General features: G+C 38.1%; 1 protein-coding gene across 9 annotated transcripts in view; it reads left to right on the top strand.

Moving 5' to 3' along the window:
• The window catches only part of FAM172A (family with sequence similarity 172 member A), a 254889-nt gene that overhangs the window by 146626 nt on the left and 95450 nt on the right, over nt 1–12813 (top strand). For all 9 annotated transcript variants that reach the window (XM_042823124.1, XM_042823128.1, XM_042823129.1 and 6 more), the window contains one exon: nt 10304–10423. In XM_042823124.1, coding sequence (XP_042679058.1) covers nt 10304–10423 — 120 coding nt within the window. The remainder of the gene's footprint in view (nt 1–10303; nt 10424–12813) is intronic.

The following is a 12813-nucleotide window of genomic DNA, read 5'->3' as shown; positions in this document are numbered from 1 at the left end:
TGATTTCAGTCTGTGACTTCACACCACTGTCTGTATATTGAAATGTTATAAATTGAGGGCTGGAGGCATGTGCTGTGGCTGGAAGGTAGAAAGAGAGATGTGATGCCCAAGGTCAGTTTGTTCCTCAGAGGTGGTACGAGAGCTCTGCAAAGGGGAGGAGAGAGGAGTTTTGGTTTTGTTTTGTTTCAATTTAGAAATGGCTCCCAGTTTTTTGTCATGAGTTATATTAGCTAGATGTGTAGCTGTAGAAAGCTCTTCTCTACCTTGGAGCTGGCTGCTTTGCTCTTCTGTGCAATAAAGATGGATATAAAGAGGAAAAGTAGCTCCCTCCTACTGCCTGGGGCAGAGGTTAGGATCTACACTCCCTTCATTCTCACATATATATATACACACATATATATATAGCTCTGAATTTTACTTCCTGGCCACCATCACCAGGGGAAGCCCAGATTATGTCTGAAGTGAGAAAAGTGGGACACAGTCTGAAGTCGTCTTGGATTATAATTGCAGTGGGAGCTGGGGAGAACATGGGCCCAGGGGAGGAACCAAAACACAAAATGCAAAAAATAAGTTAACTGCTGATGCGGGCAATGGCTGGAGCTAAAATTTAGTTTCTGCTCAGCCAGCCCATTCCTGACTGACAGGAAGCAGGAGCACAGACTGTCACATGTGGACTGCAAGACACATGAGGCTGGGACACATGCATGCCAGCTTCCCTGCTTGAAGTAAAACACTACTGTTCACTGCAACTGTTGAGGGTGTTACGCTGACAGCAGAGTGAATCTTGGCATTTTCATAGGAAACAAAAGACACATCTGGGGTATAATCTGCAATTCATCCAGTTTCTACCAGTGGACTCTGCAGCCTCTGGAAATCTAAGCAGTCATCTGTTTTCACCCCTCCTGCTATGTATCTCTTTGCTTTGAAAGATTTTTGGGAGGTTGTCTCTATAAATGTATAGCTCATTGTTAAAATAATCTTGCTTTCCCTTCCTCTCAGAACCAATGGATTTGCCATTTACCTGATGCCTTTCCCAGATGCCTTTCTGAATTGGAAATACCTGGCTAGGCCTTGTCAGTCTGAAATAGATAAAACTTGTCATTTTGAACTGAGAACATAACCTAATCTTAAGTCTTGAGTTGTAGCAAAGTGTGTGTGTCACTCTTTCCTCTTAGTCTGGCTTCTGAACCCCTTTTGTTCATGGCAACAATTTAGATATGTTCTTACTCTGCCAAATACATTTTTGTTTTACATCTTTTATTTGGCTATTAGATATGCCAGACATTAGATGCTTCATGCAATATGTACTCATTTACTGGGTCTGTCAAGACTGTCTGCTTTGCTGATAAATTGTCTTGAGTTTTGGGGGTGGGACTATACTATAACTTAATACAAAGTGGATTCGACTGCAGTCCATAAGACTTCTAGTCTTCCTTTCTGTGGCTGACTGTATGCACATAATAGCTTTATTATTAAGGCTTCATAAGCAATATTGGGAACACTTCCATCACTAGCCCACTTCACAAAGAAAATAGGCGCGAGAAATTACACAGAATCACCTCAAGATCTGAGAATAAGACTGAGATCTGTAATAAGAAAAATTCAACCGTAAGTTACTTTGCCGTATTGCTTTCAGAAGGTATGTACCAAATAATAACCTTGGCTATGCTATTTATGTCTACAGTTCCATATCTGACCTGACTGAACTAGTGTGATACCTGGTATCTACTTTCTCAAAAGCAGCCACTGCCTCCTGCCAGACTATATATCTTGCTCCCTTCTTAGAAGTTGTCCTTAAAAGATAATATAGTCTTTTTATTTCCCCAGTTATTCCTATGAGATAAGCAGAGGAGGCTTGTGTTTTTGTATCCAAAGGCTCTTGGTTTAATCCCTGCTAAGGTCATAAGGAAAAACACAATGTGACTGTTTCTGAATGCATATGAACGCAGTTGTTGAATAAAATAACTCCTTTCACCAGTAAAGCATTTGTATCATATTTTGTGGAACCTTTGCAAATATAACGTTCTGTGTTTCCTTAAAACTTCACCAGATTTTGGTAGCCATGAACATAGTCTGCCACCTACATAACTGATAAGTCGTGCTGGATTTTGTTATTTTAATGTGGAAAGTGTGAAAATAAAACCTCCCTGGCCATTTCTTTCTCTCATGCAGTCTCCCTTCTGCTCAGGATGCAGCAACTTCCTTGCCCCAGTGTTCCATTTTTATTATTTTTTCTTCCAAATTCTGCTATTAGCACGTGCTAACCTGAATTGTAGAGGTATATTGTTGTACTAAAGATTTGTTACAAGATGGTAACAATTTGTTACCATTGTCTCTGCTCCTGGCTCCTTCTCTCCCAGTCGCCTCTGCTTTGCCACTGAGACTACCCTGATATTGTCACCTTCATCTCCTGTCTGCTGCAGCCTGCTTTCATTTTGCATCATATGGCTGGACTAGCCCCAGTGCAGGAGGAACTTGGAAGGGCTTGCTGTCCTTCTTGACAATCCAATCATTTATGAGTACTGCAAGAACCAACCCATATCTGTGTGTGTGTGTATTTCTGTGGTATACAGATTAATGTTAGCCATTCCATAAGTAATTAATATAATGTCTGCTTTTATCCTCAAATCATGCATCTCATAGGAAGCACTTCTGAAATACCTGTGTAAGAATTCTTTCAACTTTGTGACTAAAAAGGTAGAAAAGAATTTTTAGCAGGTAGGACGCACTGGAATTCCTTCAGGGTTCAGTTTTTTTTTTAATGACCTGAAATATACCCTTTACAGTAGTCTTCTCTGCAGCAGTCTTGCAGGAGAACAATGAGATCTTCCACTTTTTTCTTGCTTTTGGTTTCTGTTTTTTTTTCCTACATTTGTCTTCTCCATAGCTGCTGTTTCTGGGGAACAAATCATGTGCTGGCTGGGTTTTTGGTTCCAGATTTCTTGCACTTCAAGTCTCTTTTCCAGCAGTGATCCTTTCACAGAATCATAGAATCACCAAGGTTGGAAGAGACCTCCAAGATCATCCAGTCCAACTGTCCACCTACTACCAATATCTCCCCACTAAACCATGTTCTTTATTACAACATCTAAACATTTCTTGAACACCTCCAGCAACAGTGACTCTACCACCTCCCTGGGCATCCCATTTCAGTGCCTGATCGCTTTTTCAGAGAAGAAATTTTTCCTGCTACCTAACCTAAACCTCCCCTGGTGCAATTTGAGGCCATTCCCCCTAGTCCTATTGCTGGTTACACAGGAGAAAAGTCCAACCCCCAACTCACCACAACCTCCTTTCAGGGACATGTAGAGAGCTATAATGACCTCCACTGAGCCTCCTGCAGCTGAACAATCCTAGTTCCCTCAGCCAAGAAGGGAACTGTTGGAGTAGGGCTGCAGCAAAACAGGTGATGGTGCAGTAGAACATCAGGACTGTGAGGGAGAATGTGAAGACAGGAAGAAGCAGATATTCTTAGTCAAGCCTAACATGTATAGTTATGGATTATTACTGAGTTCTTTAAAAGACTTAAGCATTGTTTTTAACTCGGTTAGTATTAAAGCAAATGGCAGTGTTCCTCCTGACTTATCTGGGTACCTGATTAGACTAGAACTACAAAAATTGTATCTGGGCAGTAAAGTGAGTTAGAATCCTTCCTATTAATTTCAATATTTGCCATCTTTGCATTGTGCATGCATATACATACATATGTCTGTATGTGTGTATACACATTTACATGTGCATATATATTCAAGGGCTGCTCCAAAAGCAGTGCATTGCATTTTATTATGTTGGTCCTTGATGTCACAGGCAGATGTTGGTGGTACGGCAGTAGAGGTGGAACCTTCCCACCAGTATCCCATTACATGTTGTTGCTGTGTGACAGATGGCAGCAGAGGGTCAGTCTGACAGAATGGCATCTGACATGGAAGTGTGGATGAAGCAAAGGTGTGTCACTGAATTCCTCCATGCAGAAAAAAATGGAACCCACTGACATTCATCAGTGCCTTATGAAAGTTTCTGGAGACCAAACAGTGGGTGAGAGCAGAGTGAGGTGGTGGGTGGTGCGTTTCAGCCTTGGCAACAGCAACAGATTGCTACAAGTGTGGCATACAGGCTCTTGTTCATCACTGGTGAAAATGCATAGCTAATGGTGATGACAGCGTTGAAAAATAGTGTTCTGCAGCTGAGTATTTGCTCTATCAAGTGGTGATTTTGTGCTCTTTGTATCTGTTGTAGTTCCATGGAAATAAAATGGAGGCATTACTTTCAGAGCAAGCTATATATATATGGTTTTGTAAGTTTTAATTTCTAGTCAAAGAATGTTTGCAGTGACATCCATATAACTTTTCTGGGATCCACTGTCAAAGAACACTGCAAAATTGATGCTGGTGTGAGTCTGGTTATGATAATGAAGAATTGTTTACCAGCAGGGAACATGCTATATTTCTTAGCTGTTCATTTCAGAGCTACAAACGTATGATTTTCTTTTAAGAGAACAGAGTCTTCTTGTACAGAAAATTGGTCTTTCATTGTACAAAAAATATCAGTGTTAGCCAGTCACCACTGAAAACACATTTCATACTGTATGGTTTCAGTGACAAACTGCTACTTTTCTGGGCTATATTTTTATATGGTTATGTTTACATTATATATAATTTTTATTTCGGTGATTTTCAGAAGTGTGGAGCGCATGCTAAAGTTTCTCTGCCCAAAGTCTCACCAGAGCAGCAAGAAGAGCTGTGTACAGTTACAAAAGTCCTGCTTGTAGGGAATGATCAATTGCACAAGATCTGGAAACAGGAAATCTGAGCTTTCCTCTTATCTATGCTTGAAACCTAGTGTGCAGTTCTGTTCTCCCATATTTAACACATGTACCATACTTGTTTACAGTAGCTCATCTAGAAGGATTTGTTTTGCTATGATAATTGGTAATTATAGAAGCCACCTTCAAGTAAATTGTTGAAAAGCTATTCAGTTGTATGGCATATTTCCCTATGCGTATGCATTTCCCTTTCTACTTATTGAAAAAATGTGATTCCAAATCGTTAGTTTAAAAAAACAATGACTTTTCAGAGAGCTGTTGCCTGAGATTAGAACAAATTTGATTTTCATGATTCAATTTTTTGGAGTTGAGATGAATCTGAAGTGGAGGAAGGGATCCGAGCTGTCTTACCTTAATAAAGTAAATAGTGTTTCAGGCCCTTAAGCTCCTGCCCCATTTGCAACTTTCCAGCAACAGGTTATTTAAAAGAGGAAAAGAAAAAAAAGAAAAAAAAAAAAACTGTAAATTTTGGCATTGAAACAGGAAATATGTGAACCTGTCACAGTAAGCAGTCTCAAAGGCCAAGCTGCTTTGCAGGAGCTAATTAACCTTAGGAAATAATTACCCAAATATGCAAATGTTGTTTAGATAATTCCATGTGTTATCAACTCAGGTAGTCCATCATAACTGCAAACCTTGCAATGTCTAGGTGTTAGAATCTGGCATAGTTGATAAGGCTTGGGTTGCTGCATCACTTCAGCTTGGTATTTAACAATTAATGACTGTGATATTATATTAGTAAATTCAACCTGTTTTTGAAAGCAACATAACATAACACTGTATTCACTGTATGCACAGTGCTTATCAGTGTACTCCTAATGGCTCTAGCCATTAAAATGTTATATACCTTTCAACTCAGCACTAGCAATATTGGGAAAAATGACAACCCGAAATATGCATTCTCTCTCTCTGCTTCTTTGCACAGTGAATTGCGAGAGAATTTACCCACAATCATTTGTTTTGTTTCACAGCTCCTAAACTATTACAGGGAAAATTTTAAAGGTGCAAGTCTGTTTTTTGCCAAGCAAAACCTCTTTTTGAAATGAGATTAGGAGCAGGATGGTATAAAAGAGTGTTTCTGTTAGCATTTTGTAAGCTCCAAGACAAAATAGGGATGAGTTACTGAACAGAAACGAGAGACAGCCAGCCAAAAAAGAACACAAAGGCAACAAAGAAAAACCTCAGAAGACAAGAAGCCCAAAGCAGAGAGTATTTATATGCGGACTAAAGGGCAGGGCTCTTCCACTGCCCTTCACCAGCAAACCATCGTTGGCAGCTCTGTATACGGGGCAAGGGAGGAATGGGGGAATGCCAGCATGCCCAGGTCCCTGTGAGCCAGCCCAGCTGTGCAGGTCGGAGCAGCCCAGGGCTCTGCTCACCCTGCCAGAGCTCCAGGGAGCACAGCTTCCTCCCTGCCTCCATCTGTTGCTTCAGGCAGCTTGCAGCTATGGAAGAGGTTCTGGCCCTGGGATATTAAATGGCTTCGTATAGATGAGGAACATTAATTTATTAATCAGTGTCATATTATTTTTGTAGACTGTGCTAGTAAACTATTTGATTAAACTTTTGATATTAAAATGAAAAGCTCCATATTAGCCATTTATGATCATTTTTTGAGTGATAGCTATTTGGTTTAAGAAGTGAAGACTTTTCTATACATAGTTAATAGACAGTGTTTAAAAATACTGCGAAAATTAAAAAGGCCTTTTATCACTAGAAAAAGGCATCTGTTCTTAAGGAAGTGTTTGTGAATACTCATTTCTACCACATGAAACAAATTTTTACTCTATTTGCAAAGGCTTGATGATCATTTCTCATTGAAAAGGAATATATCCATGTGGTAAGCACATCTTTTTAAGTAATCTGATCATTAACTGGACCAGGACTATGTGGCTACTTGCATTCTGTATTATTTTTATGGGCACCATATTACAGCTAGTTTCAGAAACATATTCCTCCTCTAGCCTTCAAGAATAGGAATAAATATAATGTAAGCAATCTGAAATACCTTGGCAATACTGCTCTTAAGTGATTTTAACTCCTTTTATCTCTGAGGTAATTTTCAGTGGATTCTGCTGTGTGCATGTGTGACAGGTGTTCAATATCTAATAGTCTCCATAATGTTGGTAGTCACCAGTAGTAAATGAGGTATATTCATTCTAATCTTAGCAGTAAAAGGGATTGAAATATAATAGTTATTAAGAAAAAGACATGGACATCTTTTCATTTATTAGTGAATTAAAGGGTAAATCTTATCTGATAATATTCCATTTAAAATGGAGCCACGTAAGATTTTTCATGATGTGCAAAGCTTATGCCTCCCATGTTCCATTCACCACCTGAGCAAGCCCAGGTGCAGGACCAGAATCACAGCATCAGAACTGCAGCAGCCTGACAGCTGTGTGTTTTAAGGTTACTTTGCACTGGTTATGTATCATACAGAGGCCTTTTTCTAATAAGGTTCTTAATATTTTTTACTTTTATATCTTCTTGTATATATCTGGGGTGTTGAAGACCCTCAGCCATGACGCTGAGCAGAGCTCCAAAAAATCAAACTAGTTATTCAGACATAGAATTACTGGTTGCAGATAACTGACTTCTAGCAGCTGGAAATCCATGTTCAGCTCTCCTAGCGCTTTTCCACCTCAATCTGTTTTACAAATGAGAATGCATTAAGGCTCATCAGCCTTTTGAGTCACATAATATGATTTCTTCATTTCTTTTGTACAATCATATAGATAATTATGCAAAGCACGGCCAAGAGACCCTAAATTTCTGAAATTATTTAAGGTGGTATATAAGTGCATTGTATTTAGCTGCAATGAAAAGAAGGAAAGCAACAGCTGCCTGAAACTGTCACCTCCATATTGAAACTGCAGTATTCAGCATCATAATTTAACTGAGGCCAGGCAGATATATTTAATCCTCAGGTCCTAATGGATAGAAAGCAATTTAGTATCCTAAGGAGACTTGCAGTACCCCACAGTCTGCTGTGCCCACTTACATGGCCAGATGTTTCTTGTATGGACACGGCACTGGTTTATTCTCCACCCAACTTGTTTAAAGTAGTGGCTTGCTATGAGGAAAAAAAAAAAAAAAGCAGATGCCATGAAGAAAGGGCTTTACTTTTAAACATATACTGCTCCTCCAAACTCCATCTTTCACATATTTCTGCCCCTTACCATGTGGCATAGTGAGTATAGCAGTACAGCTTATCCTGCCTTTTTTTTTTTTTCTACCAGTAACAATGGAATGTGTAGTTACAGTCTGTAAGTAACTAATTCCAGTTCATTTCTTTTTGTTTTTATAAAGTTCTTTGTACTGGACTGTGAAGCCGTGCAGTTAATGATCTGGTTTACTTGACCACTGGTTATGCTTTAATTGATGCAGGTTTTTCAGGCTGAGTTTTAGAATCCTTTAGAAGCTTCTTGCTGCTGTCTTAGTCTTGTGGAAATCCTGAAATGGTGTGCTTCTCCTGATGGCAGCACAGAGAATAATAATTACAGAATGTTTGAAAACACAAAGTTAACCACAAATAGCCTTATATTTTACTTAGAGTATTAAACCACGGTTTTATACCCACACAAAAATTCCTGTTACAGGAATTCATTGTAACATTATTATTAAAAAAAAAAAAAACAAATATGTTTCGCAAATTTACTTAAAGTAAAAAAATTCTAGTTTAAACTGGTCATTTAGAAATTCTCCCTATGTTCTAATGTGCCTTTTCCTTATGTATCATATTTAGAATATATCCCTTTTCCTTAAGAAACATATGAGGTTTTCTTTGGCTTTATCTTACTAACTAGCCTGCTAATCATATCTTCCATATGAAATTTCTTTTAAAAAACGTACCTCTTTATTCATGAAAGGAGGGGTCTTTACCTCCTTCTTCTATCTTTACAATCAAATTTCAAACTCTGGTTGAAAGAAAATAAGCCTTTTCTTGTGTTGAGGTGGCTTATGGTAGTTAACACAAATTTATTTGAAACTCTGTTATAGTCAAGTGAAGAATCTGTCCAGAATTAAATTGAATATCTTTACTGCTTTTTGGCAAATATGATTGTAAAGTTGTAATCTCTTCAAACTTAGAAAAAAAATTAAGCACATGACTTTTTGTAACGCTTTTGGTCCAGCTCGACGAGTATTTGTAACTATCTCATTCTTATTTAGGATAGTAAACTAGGCATGAAAATAGAAGTAAAAGCCATAATCCACCAAGTTATTTAGTTGTCTGTCTTCTCACTCATGTTCAACAACCGTAAGAGATTTAAATTTCCAAAATTGTATTTTAGAATGAGACTATGACTTCAGCGTTCTTTATAAAGTTACAGTTGTTCATACAGTGTAATTATCACTTTAATTCCAGTGGCTTTTGCTCGTTTGTACTCTATTTTCCCCAAGGAAATGGGGCTTATATGATCTGTCAGTGTCTTCTAGTGATATGAAGGCACTGGTGGAGAAGAGCAAAGGGATGCAAATATTAGGAAATTACATGACCTTCACTGAGCAGCTCTTACTGGCATAAAAGCTCTGGAGCTGGAATATGTCTGTAATGTTGTGCTGCAGAGGTGTGAAATCCTGGTGGGAGGCAGGAAGTAACTGAGCATCAAACTCATGCCACCTGAGACTAGACAAATTTGAAGTGATGCCACAGACAGCCTGATAAAGAAGTAAAATACAGAGGACTAATAGGCTTTCTGATCGTCTCAAAGGTAGAGATAGCACTGCACATCCCCACATGTTTGAGGACAGTGCACTAACATCAGTGTGAATGATTACAGTGCTTTCAGTGGCTCTCTGACTGACATCCATTAGTTATTGTTCAATAAGAAAAAAAAGTCCTCCAACTACCAGAAACTCTGACATAGTGGCTAATATGTAAGCAGTCAAAACGTGGTTTATCTGCCCTCTATCTCACAGTCTACATTTCAAAACAAATAAAAACAGCATTTCAAAGAGTAGTTGCAAATACCCTAGTTGTTACTCTTTGGCAAATTTCCACTGGAGCATAATACGAAAAAATTCTAAAGTCTGAAATCATATTTATCTTGTTCATACTCGTTTTTATTTGTTTTATCAGACTAAGCGTTAACTACTTTAAACAAACCATCAGTGAGCAAATATTTGACAAAGAGTTGTCAAAAGAATGAAAACCAGAGCAGTGGCTCATAATTTCTTTGAATGCCTCTGTTTAGCTGAATTGCCATCATGGTATTTAGACAAAATTTTGCAGATGCATAATTTTCGTTGTATTTATTAAAATAAGTAACAATAAAACAACAGTTTTACTGCATTTAAATTGCAATCTTAGATTTCTTTTATTTGGACAAATGAATCTGCTCATTTTTGACACAAGAGTATTATTAGCTTGAATTTTGTTTTAACAATATGTTTTAGTGTATGGGAGAACATGTTACTTTTAGACAGAATTGCCAGTTGCTAACAGGTAATTGTTGCAAATGTGATTTTTTTCTGCAGGATAATGGATCTCCGGAAGAACATGCAATTTATGTTTGGGACCATTTTATTTCCCAGTCAGCAGCAGAGAACGTGTTTTTTGTTGCTCACAGTTATGGAGGACTTGCATTTGTAGAGTTGGTAAGTATGCCTTTTTCATTGCCTTCTTTCCTGAGGTCTTCCACAGATTTTCAAAGTTCTTTGTTATTATCTTCTTCAAACAGCAGTTTAGGAACAGTTTGACCAGTGTTCACATACAGGTCTATGAGGTTTTCTTTGAATCTGGAAGATCACTGCATAGACCTCTGTTACTGAGTTAGACAGTAGGTGCCATGTATCCACTAATCTGAAAAACTGTGGGAAAATAAAGCTCACTGAATCCTTCTTTTTCAGATTCTGCAGTAAAGGTAGGACTCAGCAAGTTTCTGGTCTGTGGTTAGAGAGGCTGGAGGTCAAGACTGGGAATAAATAACAATTTAATGCTAAGTCATAATTAATAGATGCACATTCTTCTATGTAGCTGAATGTGAGGAGAGATTTGGAGGTTTACATGATTTTGCAGTTTTTCCACAAATGAGTACAGAATCTGGTGGAAAGACTTTCTTCAGTTTAGTTAGCTCTGGATAAACCCTGCTGTGATTTAAGCTGGGGAGAATTCTGGCCAGTCTAAAGCTTTCCTACCCTTGATTTTAGGACTGCTGAAGATCCATCTTTTTCGTCAGTTTTTTTGGTCTAATCTCTACAAGGCAAATTTCTTCACCTTGTCTAAAACAGAAAGAATTCACCTGGTCAATTTATAAAATGTATAAAATAATGTAGGTGTGGTCATTAAATTGTAAAATACTGATGTAATCAGGAGATGCTTTACTGAAGAAAACTTTGAAAAGAAAAGCCCTGGTTTTGCTCTCAAGAAGTGTGTTAATTTTATACAAACAGAAATTAGCTGATATATATGTAAAACTTCTATCTACAAAATATTCAGAGAATCATAGAATGGGTTGTGTTGGAAGGAGCCTTTATATAGGCAGGGGCACCTCCCATGAGACCAGGTTGCTCAAAGCCCCATCCAGCGTGGCCTTGAATGCTTCTAGGAAGGTGTGTAAGAATTCAGATAGGTAATACTTCAGTTAGTTTAAGAATTTTAGATTTTTATTAACTCTTTCTATTTGTTGAAATTAAGGCCGCTTTGATTTTTTCTGTGTTTCCTGAAAAATATTTTTAAAACTAAAGAGTATAATGTGTATAGATTTGAAACTCGAGACCAGCTCTGCTGATCATTTTCCACAGGTATTTTATTACCATGTTAGTAAGTTCTCTCAAAAATAAATTTTAAGAGACCAGATTAGTAAAGATGATTAACTCCTTCACTGACCATAACTCCAGGCAACAGTTTTTTAACAGTTTTTAACAGTTTTTAACAGTTGCATGGTTGATGCTCCTCAGACACATGCAGAGCAGGAAGAATCTGTTCTGCTATCTTCTCTTTCATAAGCTGTGATTTTAAGCTGACGTGTGTCAACCTAGGTTATTCTGATGTGCCTTATCTTTCGAAAATGAAATGTTAGCAGAATTTTTTTAGACTTTGTGAAGCCATGTTGTGTAGGTGCCTGGACACCTACAGATACATACAGTTAACACAAGGCAGAAATAAAAAATGAGACCCTTCTCACCATTTCCCAAACAAAGCACTTATTTGAAGGAGGCGTGGAGAGCTAGCAGGCAGAGTTTTTCCATCACATTTCAGTCAATGGCTTGAGGTGGCATGGGTAACAGATGACCAACGTGTCATTCCCATTTTGCCTGTTTCTCTTGTCACACTGGTGGATATTTCTTCACTTTTGTTCTACTTTAATATGAAGCACGCAGATGTTTCAGAACAAGACTTGACTTCTGACCTTGGGGCTTCCAGGGTCAGGGTGCTCAGGGCCTGTGAAATTATCACAAGCTGAGCTAAAGTTTTTATCCATCACAGGAAGTAACCAGTAAGTAAGAAGTTAAAAAGGATCTTTGTCAGAGAGACAAGATGGTCTCAGTAAGGGTCAGCTTCTGTAGTCTGCTGTCTCTGCAGGAGATACATGCCTGAGAGGAAGAATATAATATATAACCATTGGCACATCACATATCTGTCATGCAAAACTGGACCTGAGAAGTATATTTAATGTACCCCAATTGTTTTAGGAAAAAAAAAAAATCAAAGGATATTAACACCTGGTTCTGGTAGAAGTAGTTTGAAGTCAGTCTTCCACTGAAAGGAGTTTAATAAAATAATATATACACTTAAGCAGAGGTGAGGTATAAGTGAAAAAAATCTTGAACTATTTTTTCACAGTGTTAGTTTGTGGGATTTTATTTTGTTATGCTCTCCTTTCTCTTCAACCTTATATCCATATGAGCTTTTGCAATTACAAAAGAAAGAAAGAAAGAAACAGAGAGAGAGAGAGAAAAGAAGGAAAGAAGGAAAGAAGGAAAGAAGGAAGGAAGGAAGGAAGGAAGGAAGGAAGGAAGGAAGGAAGGAAGGAAGGAAGGAAGGA

Source organism: Centrocercus urophasianus, unplaced genomic scaffold, assembly GCF_019232065.1.
Source record: "Centrocercus urophasianus isolate 14NV4802_14NV808 unplaced genomic scaffold, USGS_Curo_1.0 seq_21, whole genome shotgun sequence".
Taxonomy (NCBI): Eukaryota; Metazoa; Chordata; class Aves; order Galliformes; family Phasianidae; genus Centrocercus; species Centrocercus urophasianus.
The sequence above is the reverse complement of the archived record's forward strand: the minus strand, read 5'-3'. Positions and strand labels throughout refer to the sequence as shown.